This window comes from Corapipo altera, unplaced genomic scaffold (assembly GCF_003945725.1).
Source record: "Corapipo altera isolate COAL_440 unplaced genomic scaffold, ASM394572v1 2b, whole genome shotgun sequence".
Taxonomy (NCBI): domain Eukaryota; kingdom Metazoa; phylum Chordata; class Aves; order Passeriformes; family Pipridae; genus Corapipo; species Corapipo altera.
Window position 1 is genome coordinate 29670595 of NW_020884874.1, and position 16685 is coordinate 29687279.

At 36.3% G+C, this 16685-nt stretch overlaps 1 protein-coding gene across 6 annotated transcripts in view; it reads right to left on the reverse strand.

The window, feature by feature from the left end:
- Positions 1-411: 411 nt before the first annotated feature.
- The window catches only part of ADGB (androglobin), a 105271-nt gene continuing 88997 nt past the window's right edge, over positions 412-16685 (reverse strand). For all 6 annotated transcript variants that reach the window (XM_027633783.1, XM_027633769.1, XM_027633787.1 and 3 more), the window contains 7 exons: positions 16369-16480; positions 9433-9530; positions 7622-7777; positions 5691-5799; positions 3594-3681; positions 2432-2615; positions 412-868 (listed from right to left, as the gene is read on the reverse strand). In XM_027633783.1, coding sequence (XP_027489584.1) covers positions 683-868; positions 2432-2615; positions 3594-3681; positions 5691-5799; positions 7622-7777; positions 9433-9530; positions 16369-16480 — 933 coding nt within the window. In that variant the 3' untranslated portion in view covers positions 412-682. The remainder of the gene's footprint in view (positions 869-2431; positions 2616-3593; positions 3682-5690; positions 5800-7621; positions 7778-9432; positions 9531-16368; positions 16481-16685) is intronic.

The window sequence follows — 16685 nt, forward strand, 5'->3', positions numbered from 1 at the left end:
AGCAAAGCCACCATGGGCAAAATATAGCTTAGGGAAGATAAAAAAAAAGAGAGTAACAGGGTTTTTAGAAGCATTTAACAAGCCTTGGAAGGTTGTGCCAAGAGTTTATCACTACAGAGTTACTGTGAGATTCGAAAACACTTAAGAGAATGATGGAAGGGATATTACAGAAAGCTTGTGAGTGCCTACTGGACCAGGCTTTGGGAAGCCTCCCAGTGCCAGCATATGAAAAGTATGGTGTGCCACTATTTAATTATGATAAACTCCACAAATCTTCATCCACTTAAGCAGCCACATCAAATGACATTCAAAACTGACAGGTTACATTCACTGTTTCAACTCTGATTCATTCTTGACTGATTCTGTTTTGATTGGGAAAAAAAAAGACAAAAGACACTTGATTTTGGGAGAAGAGTCTGAATGGAATACAAATTTTATTGCAAAAGTTATTCTAGTAAAACACACAAAGTTTAATAGTAGTGAGTAGCTTTATGAAAAGCAAAATAGCAAACACCTTGTTAAAAAGAATACCTGGTCATTTTTTTTCACCATCAACAGACAAAGAGATAAAATGTGATATAATTGCCAAATATACTGCAAAATAACAAATATTCTTTCTCATCATTGCATATCAACTTTCTTTCCCATGCTGTTAAATGCAATTCACTAGTTGCAAAAACAACTACTTTTTTTTCTCTGAACCTTTCCTGGGCTTGGTTTTGTCTGTGCTTTTCTTCTTTTTCTCTGCTTTCAAGGCTGCTTCCTGAGCTGCCAGTTCTTCTTGTTTTCTGAGCTCAGCCTCTAGCAGATTACTTCTGTATGCTTCCCGAATGCTGTGAACTCTGACTCGTGTTTCATCTAAAGATGCCTAGGAAAAAACAAACAATACCACCCCTCTTAACACATGAATTTTGATTTATTTCATCCCAAGCAACTGCATCCTTCCTGGTCTGTTTTACTCTGTGACTCTGTAAGTAGAGGGAGAATAGCTCTCCTTTTCTTTTTACTTGGATTTTTATTATTTCTCATAGGAAACAGCTATATGTCAATCCTTTCACCACGAAGAAGAAGAGAAAGTTCACAAAAATCCTTTTTAAATTGCTAGCATAATAAGCTAATTATGTGAAGGGAGGATAGGGCAACAGACTAGTACTAGTTTGCTTTGCTGTCATAAACGAGTCCATTAAAAACTACTTGTCAGAAATGCTGAAATGGTTTAGGAGTTCTAGCCTTTTAAGAGTCTAAAGGAGCCTAAATCACATTGACCTTCAATGAGACTTAGGGCAAGTGGGACTTGGACACCTCTGAATACTTTTTCCTTTCCATTTCCATCCTGGAAAATGGGGATTCCTGAATACCTTTATATAGTTCTCTGTGGTCTACAGATGAAAAAACTTATCAGCACAGTGTGCATATTCACAAGTAACTCTCATTTTAAATTCATATTATGAAACATTTTTTATGGAAATACTTTCTAGAAAGAGTTGAGGAACTGCTGTTGAGAAAAAAATTCCATTCTAATATATAGTATGTTAAGAATCCAAAATGATAGCAACACCTGAAAACCTGGGCATATGTTCTTATTAGGATTAGTCACTGCTAGAGAACTGTGGCTCCTTGCAGACCTGTAGTTGTGTAACATAAATCAGACAGATTGGGAACTTAAAAAGTAGATGTTTTCAAGTGGTTTCTGTAAATAAGTTGATTTGATGTAAAATTATTTTTACTGTCTCTTATCCAGCTTTAAGAGCTCTGAATAGTCACCAGTTGATTGCTAATGGTTATTGTTTCACCACTGTGTAAAAAATAATTTTGTTCCTGTTGATGTTCAACAGTTAAGTCAATTTGTAAGATATTTGTATCAATTTCATGTGCAATGAATTGACTGCTTTAATCCTCACAATGGATTCTACCCTAATGCTACCAAATTTATTTTTATATACATGTTTTTTTAAGGATTAATAATTCAAATTCCAAGAGAATTGTGTTCTCTAACTTTGCTGTAAGACACATTAAGAGCAACTCGCCCCTTATATAAATTTTTTTAAAATTACTTTCTAAAAAGCCTCTACAATTCTATAACCAAAAAAATAGTAAAACTAGAGATACTTTACCTAATATGCACCTGGTCATGAATGTCAAATGCTCAATATAACCAACCTTTTATGGTGATATTCTTAAAATAGTGTTTTGCAGAGAGCTGTATCAAGCAAGTACTAAGAACATCATATTAAGGAGGTTGTATAGTACTGGTTTTTTTTCCCTTTAGAACTTTCAGTTTTAACCTTTGCCCAAGCAAAATTTCAAGCTTGTTCATGACTTCTAACTACTGGTACTGAATACAACAGTTTTGATGATGGCTGATCAAGATATTCAGCCTAGTGGTGGACATCACAGTAATAGTTACTGGAAAGTAATCTTGACAACCTACCTGCAGTTTCTCATACATTTCAAGTATATTTTGCTTCAATAAAGCTCTGTCATTTTCTTCTTTTTGTCTTTGCTCCAAAGCCAACTCCTGAAGTTCTCTAAAATGGTTAAATTTTTCCTCTTTACGTATCTGTTGCTGTTGAATAATAGACTCATTTCTCAGCACAGATTCAGACCTTGTTTTTCTGAAGGAAATACAAAGATATTTGTCTCATTTCAAAAACAACTCTGGGTCTTGTATATTTTGCTTAACACTTATATGCTTATATTTGGCAACATCACCATTGTATGGTTAGATATGGTTAAGGAGTCACTTTTCCTCTGCTTATATATAACACTCAGGCCAGGTTTTCTTATACTTGAGTGTCTATTTTAAAAGTATTTATAAAAAAATGCTCATCTTTGAGCACATGAAAAACTCCTACATGTGACACTTACTTTTAATTTGCAAGAAATATATTTCCAGAAGTTTTTGATATTATAATTCTGCATTGAGACAAATGTAATTTTATTTTTTTTTTTGCTTTTGGCATAATGGCAGCTAAATGGACAATATATTTTTTACATTTTGACTTGAATGACTAGTGTCAAAGTCAAGGACTTGAAGACAAATTAAATGCTTACAAGATTCAAGCCTGTGGAAGATATTTTGCTATATTTTCTACTATTTCAATGTTATTCACTTCAATATAACACCTGTTTCTCTTTCAATTTAAAATTAAATTTGGACATTTTTGTCAGCATGTTCTAAGGTCTTTTGAAAATCAAAGAGATGCAGAAATGTTACATTGAATACAAATGGACTTAAGCATGAAGTGGGTTCTAGCTGCAGCACAGCAAATACAAAGGTGCAAGTAAATAGCTCCATAAGTTCACGTCAACACTTGTAATAAACAACACAGGTTTTTTGAATAGGAAATATAATTAATATAGTTATTTCAGCTGTTAACTATTATTATTATTAACTGAACTGCATTTGTTAAACACAGTATTTTAAACTAGCATAATGTCCTGATAAACTTCATATGTGCTTCTTTCAAGACAAACACTGAAATAAGTATATTTGCCTGCATGTGCATTCTTCAAATGTTTATGTCACATACTCATTACATGCAGTGCAGTGATTCAGGTCTTTCAACATTTATTATGTTAAGGCAGTTTACCTCATGTAAGGACTAAGGTCTATAAGCTCCCATTTTTTTTTCTGCCTTTGTAATCTTGAGTCAATAGCTGCTTGTGGGGCTTTCTTTCCTGTGGTAAGAAAATATAAACCAGAGCAGATTAACCTGGTTATTTGGTTATGCTAGGAGCTCCATCTAAATTCTTATATAAATTTTTCTTCTTTTGGCTCAGTAAAATACGCCATTAAATGGGAATATGGCTTGGAGAGGATATAATATTTCTGCCCTTTTATTTCTAACACTCATGATAGAATCAAATATGCTGCAAAACCCCCACATATGCTAAAATGAAACTAATATACGTATTTTAGCTACATCTGCTTTACTCAAGAAAGTTTGTAAATCTAAACAAGAACACTGAATTTGCAGTGCCTAAAGAATACAAGAACAACTTATAATCAGCTAGGAATCATATTCTTTTATTTTAAAAAAAAAAATCAATAAAAATCTGATTGCCCAGTCCTGTCCATAGATTGAAAAAATATATATTCCCTTTGAAGTAGACATTTAGTTTAGGAAATACCAGTCTAAAGAAAAACGGTCTCATGACATATTAAAATTTGTATTCTGAAGTCTCAGGGTTTTTTAACCACATGGATAGTAACCATGCTATGTTTTATTGTAGAGTTATCATGACACAATAACATATCTGATATTAAGCATTGCACTGGGCTGAGCTGTGTTGTGATTATTCCAATACTTCATTCTTTTAATTTTTCTGAATGTGCTGAAAATGCCTGTGAAATCTGATGAGATTTAATGATGACCAGAGTAGTTTTTTTCCATAAAAACTCTCTTCTTAGTCTACCTGTAGCAGTAACCAATTGAAATATTTGAAAAATATTACTGGAATTTTTTCACCAAAAATAGAAAAGAGGTTTCTGAGCATTAAAAAAATTACAGTCTATATATATATTGTATATACATAGACAAATATGCCAGCCTTCTCTGGTGGTCTCGAAGGGTGACTTGGATCTTTGGAAGTGCCTTAGACACTGCCTTTCACAAAAGTATTCTCCAGAATACAAAAATTCTCATTTAAGGTACTGAATATTACAGAAATGTTCCATCATATTATTGCGTATTGTTGCACTCTATGGAATTGAACCATAACAACTTACAGTCATCGGGGTATCACTCTTTACTTCATAAGACTTTATATTAGACTCTAAACACTTAGTTTAGAACAAAGCGCTTGGTAGACAACCATTAATTTTGAAGTACTTACCCAGTAACTTAGAGGAAATAACATTTTTTCAAATAAACAATCCTATGTTTGTTTAAGGCATGAAGATTACTTATCTGGATGTAAAAGTACTAATCTTACGTACTGGTCAAAGGTTCTATGCCATGCACATGAGCCATGACCAGATATTGTCACAATCAAACTGGGTATTATTTTTTTTTTTTTTTTTTGTGATGGCCTTATCTCACCATTATTCACAGAAGAAAAGAAACAGCAAAAAGCTTGCAGCCTTCTACCCAGTTCACCTTCTCATCACAGTCCAGTAACTAGCAGGGAACACATATGAAGACTCTGTAGAAGTTGTAACCACTAAATAAAATTAGCACTTATGGAAAAGCTGCCAGGAAGCTGATGCTACTCAGTATGCATGCACTTTTTGACACCTCCATTCCAGAACACTGTCTGTGAACAGTTTCCATGAACATTAACATAAAAAATGCACATTACATGTATTAGTCTCTTAATGACATGCTATTTCAGCTGCTAAACACTTTTTTAGCATTTCTACACAAATGAACTCTGGTACCTAACTTGGAATTGAGTGAGTAAGTATTTTCCACTGAACTTCCAAAAATTTCTGGTTAATTAAGGGTTAGAATTCTACTACAGAAGGACTACCTGAAGTTTGCATAATGGTAATTTGGCAGCCTCCAAGAGCCTGGAAAATAGAGCAGTGAAACAATTAAAACAAAGAGGGGATAGAGAAGACAGAGGGCAAGTGTGCCATTGTGCATTTGGACATCTTTATCAAGGCTGTTTTATCCATTTACTACTAGTATTTAATGCAGAAATCTTTCCTAAGGAACTGAAGACACAGAAAGTTATACCCTTACCTCCTTCTCCTGAAGCAGGTGTTACGCTGGTGGTCTCAGTCCCAGCTATGGCCTCCTCTGAATCTCTCACAGCACACTTATTAATAAAACGCACACGTTCCTGAAAAGCCTAGAGATCAAAGTTTTAATCCGGATAAGAAAACTTCTACTGCATACTTTAAATCCCAAAGAATTTTCAAAAGAAGGATTCTATAAGTGGTCAATAAGACCTAACATTAGGGTGCAGTATGCAACTCTGCCTGGGGCTGGAATCAGAAAAGATGCCAGGGTCCCAGTGAATCAGTCCTGAGACATTGAATACTTACACTTAAGATCACTGTCCAGTGAAATACTGGAAAGTCACTGATCTCTGGGAAGCTTAAATAATATTTGGATTCAAAACAAAACCTCCAGAACTGAAAATCAAGATTCCCTCCAAGCTGAATGTACAGCTACTGCAGCTCCTTAGGGAAATACCACTTTCTCTTAGGGGCTCCTATAGCCTGGTGATTTAGGCTTCCTCCTGAGAAATGGGACCTTTGGGTGCAAATTCTTTCAGACTCAATTACCTCTATGGCCAAAACCAGACATCAGCACTTCTATATCTTTTCAGAAGGTGACTTTGGCTCATTGGGAGTTTTCTTAAGGGTTGAGATTGCCAGAACCGACAGAAGACAAAGGTCACCCTGGAGTCAGACACCCAATTCCCAGAGTTAGAAAGTCCGTGACCCCTGGAATGGGCAGACATTGTGGCAGGGTGATCAAGAAGGAAGGCAAGAGAAAGCTACTTAAGGTGGATAGCAGACCCCAATTTAGACCTTGTTTTTAGCATATGCCATGTGCTGCAATTTTCTTAATGATAGCTGTTTTAGAAAAATGTCACAGACTGAAGGAGTTTTCAAAATGGAACCCTGTAGTTGCAATTCAGTTGATTTTCTGATCAAAAAAGGATGTGGTGATAGAACTAGCATTCTGAAGAGACTCTTTACACATCAAATGGGATTCATTTCCAGCTAATCTTTAGGAGGCTGCACCTGCATTTTCAGTCTCAGCACAACCAATCACCACTGCAGAGCTGCAACTCTCCTTAGACCATTTAATAGAGTACTGTCAGAAAAAGTTTTGAGCTTTGAACACACTGAAAAAAACTTAGAAAACCTGAAAGTGTAACTGGAAAGACCCATGTCTGATGTTCATTTCTGAAAGTTAATATAAAAAAGACAAAATGCTTCTAAGGTGGGGATTCTGGTTGAGAATCTTTCAATGGACAATGGTAGTGGTGGTGATAGTTTAAAGACTACATTTTGTTCTTTTCTTTTTCTTTTGTTTTCTTTTCTCTTTTTTTTTGGTAATGATGCTTCCAATTCTGAATTAGCAGTGCAATTTTTTGCTTTAGTAGAAAGAACATGTATTATTTTTCCGTCTTAGGCATACGTCACATCAAAATTGTCCAGCTGTAGCTGACAGCTGAATTAGTGAATTCATACAGAACATGTACAGGCTCATAGATAACCTGCAACCCAGAATGAATTTGAGGATCCTGGCTGCAGGGGACAGTGTGAGTGGTGACATGACCAGGTGCCAGTTCTTCAAGAGAAATCATTTTAGCAGTGTATTTCTCAACAGAATCTGTTCATGTTAAACGTTAAACCTGTCACAATCAGCAGCTTTGCAATTGTGAAGAGGCTTTCTAAAGAGAAACTTTTGTATGTTTTGTAAAGTAGAATCTAAAGTCTCAGTGATCTACAGAGGCCTGAAATAGATGATCTGGATTACTGCCCAGAATTCATGCACTTTTAATTCTTTAAACTGTGTAAAATTTCCTATCTTCCATAGAGTGGTGAAGAGAACAGCCCTAAGAAGGTCCCTGTTGTGGAAACTGCTCTACCATCACAATAGCTCCTGGAACTTGTGCAGAAGACACCACTGCAAAGATACCACTCTGATATTACCTTGACAGCTCTTCCTGGCTCTGCAGACTCCCATGCTTGTTTTATGGCTCTGATCTCATCTGCTTTCTGGGTGTCTTTCTTCATCTCCAGAACGTCTACCTCTTTCTGTTCACTAACTACACGTAAAGTCCAGTGCGGTTTGCTCGAAGTTGATTGCTGAAAGTATCATAAACACAATGTGTTCACTGGCATACATCTATTACCACTCTTTCGAATGAAGTCATGTTTTTGTATCCTGGTAGTTTTGCATGCATTATGACACAAAGAGTGGCTGCCAAAGGAAAGGAAGATTACTCTGCAATGTGTGGAAGCTCTTTGAGGTACTTTGTTTACATGTTTCTCCCCCACTCCCATACAGTGTCTTCCACATTCCCTTTCCCTTCCCTTCTCCTTTCCTTTGCTTTTCATTTCTATTTCCTCTTCCTCCTCCCCTTCCTTTTCCCCTTCCCCCTCCCCTCCACTTCTCTCCCCTCCTCTCAACTTTCCTTTCCTTCCACAAGGTTTTTTACTAGAAGCTTTATTATATTTAAGTGGGCTTTTTGTGTAGAAAAAAATCTTGCTTGTCTTATCAGGTTCTTTTCCAATCACTTCCCAAACTCTCTGAAGCACCTTAACACATACCTTCTTCAGAACCAAAGGGTAAGTAGTGCCTGAGCTGAAGGAGACTATTCTGTCTGACCAATGAACGAGATACTGTGCTGCATATATTTCTGTGAACCGTATCATCTGAAGAAGCTTTAAGCCCAAGATTTAGAAGTAGAGTTAGGAGTTCAGCTCTTATTTGAGACTAAAGGTGGGCATCTTCTTTATTTACAAGAGCTCCATCTTGAAACTTGTATCTGTTTCAGTGGTGGACTGAAGAACTCCCAAGAACCATCATCCCCGCATCCCCAGTATACCCCACCAATGGAGCTGAAGGAAGGTATCTGACATAGCCTGAAGCTTCATTGGCTTTCTGTGGCCAAAAAGCTAAACTGCAGCCACTCAAACTGCTCTGAAAGAAGGATTAAGGCACTATTCAAGAACTCCCTATAATTAGGCGTGAATATGAGTCACAGGGAAGTTTGCAGGTTTAGTCAACAAAAAAATTCAGTTGAGATTTCTTCATGAAAAATTCTATGGAGCTGTTCTCCCCTTGAACTACCTGCCATGAGGCAGCAAAACTCCCAGAAAAGCAATACCATTACACAAGGAGCTGTCAGTTTCTTCATTGCCTTTCATTAATCTGTTTGCACTCAATAACATTATTCCTTTTAAGGCATAAAGGCTGGCAATAGCCTTTTGGTCAGCCACAAAACACTCAGATTACCCTACCACAGATGAGAATAATCTCCAAGTAAGCAAGCAGATAGGAATTCTTCTGCCACTCTACATCTGCAAGCTAATGACAATTGTGATATATGAGACAGGAACTGACTGTAGTGGAAAGACCTATTTCATCTCCTTAGGAAGCCATGAAAGCCACTACAATGAGGGACTAATGGGATGCAAATATGGTGAATTCATTTAATAAACTTTCAGCAGAGACAGAAACTACACCAACAAAAGGAACAACCACTAGTTCCTTTATACACAAACAAAGAAATGAGCACATTGCACCTCTAAATCCAGGATGCACATCTTTTACATTCAACCTTTGTAATTCAGCTTTTTACAGGTCTAAATCTAAAAAGGTGGCAAAGCAGAACACAGAGAAATGCAAGGGATACACTAGAAATGCTAGCAGTACTAATCTGCAGACCCGAGAATGTATTTATGTTCACTACAATGATGGCACATTCAACAAATCCAGTTGTTGTCTTTGTTCTCACCTGAAATTCAACTGATCCTCTTTGGGACTTCTCTTTTTCTATCTTCTCAGATGCTCTTTGTTTTCTGGTTGATCTAGGAATATTTGCAAACTCTTGTCCTTCAAAAGAAATGAGCATTAGGAGAAGCTATGCTTCTCTTCCTTTCCCCCATGTATTACTCAGATGTAGTTTTAATGCATGATGAATTAGGGAATATCACTATTATCCATAAATATAATTCTTCATATAATACTCAGGCTGAAATAACAACACAAAATAGCCATACAGAGAGACAAAGAACAGCCAGTTAATCCATTGACACTTTCAAATACTACCAAGAAAAAATGTGAGAACAATTTTTTCAAAACAGACTTAAAAGGTGGACATACTGCGACAGCCTAATCTGTCCTAAACAGCACTTTACCCAGGGCTTAACCATGAGTTTGCCATGGTCCCTGCCATCAGTCACTGCATTGTTACATTGTGTATGTGTCAGTATAAAGACTGAAATTAACAGAATCACAGCCTGACTCTTACTTCCCTCACATAGTCTCACACAATCTCTGTTACTGTTATGCACCAGGAAGGTAAGAAGCTTGAAACAGGTAAAGTCAATATTCTCGCTGTCTGAAATACTGAGACTGTGAAGAACAGAAAGAAGGATACATCCCACCAAAAATGCAAGGAAGTTAAGGCAAAGAAACATATTTGAGATTTGATGCATATTTAAGAAATGTGAAATTATCATTCTCAGAACTATCTGAGAACATTTTTAATTAATTATATTATCAGTACATGTGTATACTATATATTTGAATTAAAGATACTGAGAATTGACACTTATTCTGCAATGTCTTAGCTGGAGGGAGCTGTTAACAAGACTTTTTGCATGTCATATTCTTGTTGAAATAAATTAATAAATAAAGCCTGTAATAGCATATAAATTTAATAGCAGAAGGAACATGTCACTTGAAACAACCAGGAATCAATCCAAAACACTATGAGAAAGATTAAAAAACTGAGCCTGAAATCTCCATTTTCTTCCATCTTCATACTGTTTGAAACATTGAGACAAATGCTGAAAACCTAGATTTAGTCAATACAATAAACCAGAGGATTTCTCTTAGAAAAAAGTGGATATGAGTGATTGTTTCACAGTGTGATGATAATAATAAGGTATCTTTCACTTAATCTATGCTTTTCTAATTTCTTTCCACTGAGGACAAATCACCGTGCTGCACAATTAACAAGCTTTGGATCAGATCTGCAACATCATGGCTGAGGTTATATGGATATATACAATTGCAAATAATAAATGTACATAAACGTATTTATTATACACATATAACTCCACATACAAATATATATTATATGATATATATGTGCATTACATCATACATTGTACTTTAAATCCTAAAGAATTGTCAAAGGAAGGATATTATTCTTATCTCCTCATGCTGCCTAATAAATATACAATGACACCAAAGTGCTAAGCTTTCATTCATTCAATGCTACCAAGGCATACATTAAAGAATGAAAGCAAAAACTAAAGCAGTCTCCACAAATATTGAATATACTAAAACAATTCCAGAGGAAATGCAAATATAAAGCAAATTGTGATTACATTACTGGAAGTTATGGTTACATAATTGGCTTTCCATTTAATTTCACATTATCATAACATGGTAGCACCATAAATCAGGCTGGTGTACATGCATTATTCAAGGAATTATTAATTTTTAGAGATAAATTATTTAGTGTTTACACAAACACTCAAAGGCATTCCATGTAGCTAGCTAAATTATATCAGACAGAGACTTTCTATGTCATGGGATATCACAAGCTTTTTCTGATTCTGATAAATATTTTACCACTCTGAATTTTAACATTTTGATGCTCAAAACTTATTGTATACACAGAGGAGTTAGCAAATAACAAGCAAGCATATGAATTGACAGGGCTTGAATGAGGTTACCTTCTTTAACTCCTGATATGAATCCTTAGGATAGGATTCAATTGAGCTCTCTTAGCTAACAGTATGCTGCACTGGCCAGGTTCTCCCAGCCCTTCCCACTCCCTCAGCAGAGCAGGCAGTCTCCCCAGCTTTGGAATCATCCTCCAGATATACCTGGAGAGGGCACTGGTTGCAGTCTGGCACTATAGCATGCAACCCACCCACTCTGACTCAAAGGGAGATGTAAGTAGTTCCTTGGGTTTTTTTTAAGGGCTATGCCAGGCAAATGCTTTGTATGGGGTATAATAAGAAAGGGAGATGATACAGAAAGTAAAAGGTCATTCCAGCTCACAGCTTATGCATCAATCATCACAAACTTTCAGTGGCAGTTTTTATATCTGTACAGCACCAAGAAAAGCTTGGGCATCACACAGACCAACAGTGATGACACACAGCCAACAGCAACTCTTAAAATTAGCTTCTCTACTGCTCTTCAATTATTTATTCAGAAATTCATTTAGTCTGATTCCAAAAGGGAACATAGTGATCGTCCAGTTTGATGTCCTGCCTATGACAAGATAAACAATTACACCAAATGATTTCTATCTGAAACTCATAACTTCAGAATGAGATGCATCAATTCTCTTTTTTAGGCAAGATAGAGAACTACTCTTGATTTATGAAATTCAAATTAGAGAGAATCGATCTTATTCACAGGTAAAATACAGTGGAGTCTTCTGAAAATTTCTTTGATAAGATATCATGCTCCTTGCTGTCTGAAATGAGCTCTGAGCATTTAGTGGGATTACCCAGTAGTTGACAGTAATGACTGTTAGTCATCCCATGAGGGACTTTCAGATTTTGTTACAAAAAGATTGAGAAGTTCAGATGTTGCTTTTCCCATCTCTGACTGGACCCTCATAAGGACTCAATGGATAGCAATGTCAAAAATCTTTACAAAGTTTGGCTTATCCAGACACTAAAGTTACAGTAAAAATACACCAGGGTAGGAGCAAACCACCAATATGGTTGCAGTACTAGTGTGGGGTTAGAGCATGACTTAGAGGTCTAAAGCACCATCATTTATCCTCAGTGATCTATTTGTTCATTGAACACCAGGCAAGTGATTAATCACTACTGACAGGGAAGCTGGGAGAGAGATAAAGAGAGACAGAACTGAACATCCTGTTAAACATCTCATGGAACCCTGTCATTGGCATGAGCCAGCAAGTTCTCCCGTGGGAAAATAAAACCAGTGGGAGGAACATACCCAGCCCTGGAGGATAAAAGGGAATATTCCAAAGGTTATTACCTGTCCTGCCTTTTCAAACCTATCTCTAATACCTGGATTGGGCGCCCTATCTCCCCTTGCTTTCCCAGTTGAATGACAGCCTTCTTTTAACAACAGCTTATACTCTTGAGTTAATTTAAGGCAATATGTAAAACATACTGTAGTCAGCATTCAGCACACAATGATGATTCAACTCGGGGTTGGGACAGTTGCACAATAAAACTTATGATCTTACTACAAGAAAAATAAAACCAAAGAACCCAAAACGATAATAGTTGAAAATCATATATACAAGATGAATCTTAAAGGGATTTTGTTCACATAGTCATGGATCTTAAAATGGCACTAGCAGTTGCAAGATTGCCTGTTAATTGTTCCTCTTTTACACAAGAATTTATAATCCAAGCCTTACTTATTTTTTACTATTTTTCCATTGAAGACCTGCTGCATTAACAATTCCCAATGGAAGGAGAAAAAAAAAAAAAGAGAAAATGGAGAGAAAAGAATCAAAACTGCAGAGAGGCATGGGAGTGGGGGTGTGGACTCACGGATGGCCCCTGACTGTCACAGGAGAGCCACGGCAGTTGCCACCTCGAGGATGCCTGCTAACACCTCCCTGCTGCCTGCCAGTGAGACACTGCACCCCTTGTTTTCAGAAATGTGCGAGTGGCCCCTGCTTGGGGGGGTTACACGGAGAGGGGAAGTAGGACTTGTTTTGAAAGTTGTGGTTGCTTGTTCAGGTTTGTTATATATATATATATATATATATATATATATATATATATATATATATATGTTAATAAAGAGCTGTTATTTTTCTTTTCCACACCTTTTCACCTGAGGCCTCCTAATTTCAAAGTTATAATAACTTAGAGGGAGGAGTTCGGTTTCTTTTTATCCTAGCATGCCCTCCTTAGCAAACATTTGTGTCTTGTTAAACTAAAACAATAACACAGTTCTTTTCACAAGTACAAACATCAACAGATACAAAATTATCACAGTATCTGTACGCCAGAGAACTTTAGTAACTGTTAATACAAAGTTGAAATACACTTTTGCCATGATAAATTAGTTTTAATACAAAATTAACTCCAGATGGCACTGTTGCCTTATGTGAAAAAGTGATACTTGAAATGGTGAAAATCTGTTGCAGAAATTTTTCATCCAGCGCACTGCAGCTTTCTTAAAAATCACATGGTGAGACAATACCTTTTTGGTTACATGTCAACATTACTATTATATGAATTGTGTGTTTAACAAGTGGTGCTGTCAGATTCAAATGGTAAAACTCAGTTTTCAAGTTGATTTAAGACTAGTTCCCAATCAAAAAAAAGATTAAATGTTTGTTTTTTCCCAAAACCACTTAACTATAATACACACTCCAGATAAATATTACTGTTAACAGGGGTATGTAAAATAAATATTAAATAGTAAATACAGTGAGAGATAATGTTTAAACCTCTTGATATAAGTGGTTTTTAAACTCAGTTTAAATCTGCTGGTATCCTTGTATAAACAGAAACACACAGTTAATAAGAACTGTAAAATGAACTTGTGCTACCTTGAAAGGCAGCAATTATGAGAGGACACAGAAATTACACTTTAAAATAATCCTAAAACAAAAAGCGCTCGTTATCACTGACTGTGGCTTAAGTACATTTGACTGCAAATGAGCATCAGTTAACATGGAAAAGGGAAGCTATGAACTGGAATACTGCTACCTAGGACTAAACATGAGGATGACATGGACAAGTTTCAATAATATGAGCTGAAAAGTAGTGAAGAAATTTAAAGATTAAATGACCTCCTTCGACCTGTGGTTTTATAGACATGGAAACAGCTGTACAAAAGGATAAACACCAGTAGCATGACTGGTATGTTAAGTGCAAGCTGTTACTATACAGCCGACTCCAAAGAATAAAGACTATGAAATAGGATGTGTATTATAAGAAGCAGTCTATCATTAAAGAGAAAATTAGGAGAGTAAATGGAATCATCCAAGAAGAAAAGATGATTTTGTGAAAAACGCAGTAAACTACAAGCAGGTGAAATTGCCAGTAAAAACCTGTGTACAGGACTGTAACCCTACATGACATAGCTCCTCAAACACTACTAAAACTGACTAGGGACTACAGTAAATAAACAATATACATCTTTGTAAAGTTGTGTAATGATAACTGAAGGAAGACTGAAGAAAATCTCAAATATTGCTCACATCCTAAATCAAAGAAATTATATAATGTACATCAGCAATTACTGCTGCTGAATCTAACTTCAGTCCAGGGTACTAGAAATTAAAACAAAAAAACCCACCAGACATTGAAGTAGAAATATGTAACTAGAGTGTGATATACCACTAGTAAATAAAGATCAAATTGTTCTAAGAAAATTTAAGGATTTTAGTAAGTATATGTTTATGAGGAAGGATAATGCAAATAATTTCTGCTTATTACTCATTACTTATTTTAAAAATTGAGTTATAGATCTTTAATATTAATGATACAGGACATTAACTGAATGGTGGAAATTAATATTTTAGGTTCTGCAGGAACCTAGCGGTGAGAGCACAGGGCAATCAGGTGCATGTGTGTGTGTGTGGATGACAGCCTGCACTAGCAGCTGGAGTAGGGCTGCAGCCTCACAGGGGATGCAGGGGCCAGCTATTGTGCAGACTAGGTGTCTAAGTCCAGTGGGTGGAAGGATCCACCTTTACATATAGTCTCTCTAGTGAACTTCCATTCTTTCCAGCCAGAGAGGGGAAAGCAGGATGAAGTCGCTGGTGCTGTCTGTGTCTGTGCTTGTGAGAGTGCTCTGACTGTCTGTCTGTGATCTGTGTAGCTGGTAATGCATAGATAGAGATAGATAGATAGAGATAGATAGATAGAGATACATAGTGTGCATGCGTGTCTACCTGCATGTGCTTCAGCCTCACTAATAGTTGGACCTGGGGGTGTGCAGTGGCAGCAGCCTTGCCTCTCTCAGGCATGACAAACTTTAACATAATTAAGATCTAAAAAACTCCATGTTGATCCAATGTTAAAAGAAGAAGCAAATATGAGACATTCATCTAATTTATAGGATACTGACTAGTATTCTAACTGCTTTTAATACATCTTGGGTTTGGTGTTTTCTGTCTGTTTACAAGAAATGCTAAGAGAATAAGGGGGAAAAAAAAACTTTTGTAATTTCTCTGTCCCTTTGCTGGCTTGAATATACTGTACTTGAGACCTCTCCTAATCTTTCCTCCTGCTAAATTCTTCTCCTAGAAGTACAGAAGCAAGATATATCCCAAACCAGGCCTTTTTTCCCCCCTCTTGTCAGTGCATTTTCTTAAATTACCAGTAGGTATGTTTCTGTAGATTCAGTAGAAATTTTTATGTTTGGATATACTTTGTCAGGGCATTGGGACTTCATCAGTCTCTCTGACTGTAAAAGCAGTCATACTTCTAGAACTTTCCAGATCTCTGCCTAAAGATGAGCCCTAAGAAGCTAAGGTGAGTTCTGCACTGTACTCTCAGATTTCTTTATAATTTGTGAACTGAAGCTGTAGATTCATGCAATTTCTAAGACCTACAGAACAAAAAGCTTTGTTCCCTAATTATTTCACTCAAGCAATGAATAAATGAAAAAGTGTTGCTTCTAGAAATATGGGATTTTTTTAAATATCAGTAACATGATGCATTTGAATAAATATGTGCTTAGGTCAACCTACCTTTGATTTCATCTTTCTCCTCTTCTTCCAGTTCCTGAACAGAGAGAGTGTGATTCTCAGGAAGTGGCCAACTTTCATATAACACTAGCGCCTGAATCATATACTTGTGAGACTGTGAAAGAAAACGCAGCATGCTGAAGACATAACAAGTACTGCAAGTGTTCAAGTCCTGTAGGTTAGTAAACTGCCAGCTATTGAATTCAGCAAATAAAACACATAATTAATTTACAAGCTTCCACATAAAAGCATTCACAAGAAGCTTAAAAAATTAGCATTAATTCCACAGATTTTATTTTAATTCCTGTGAAATCAAACAA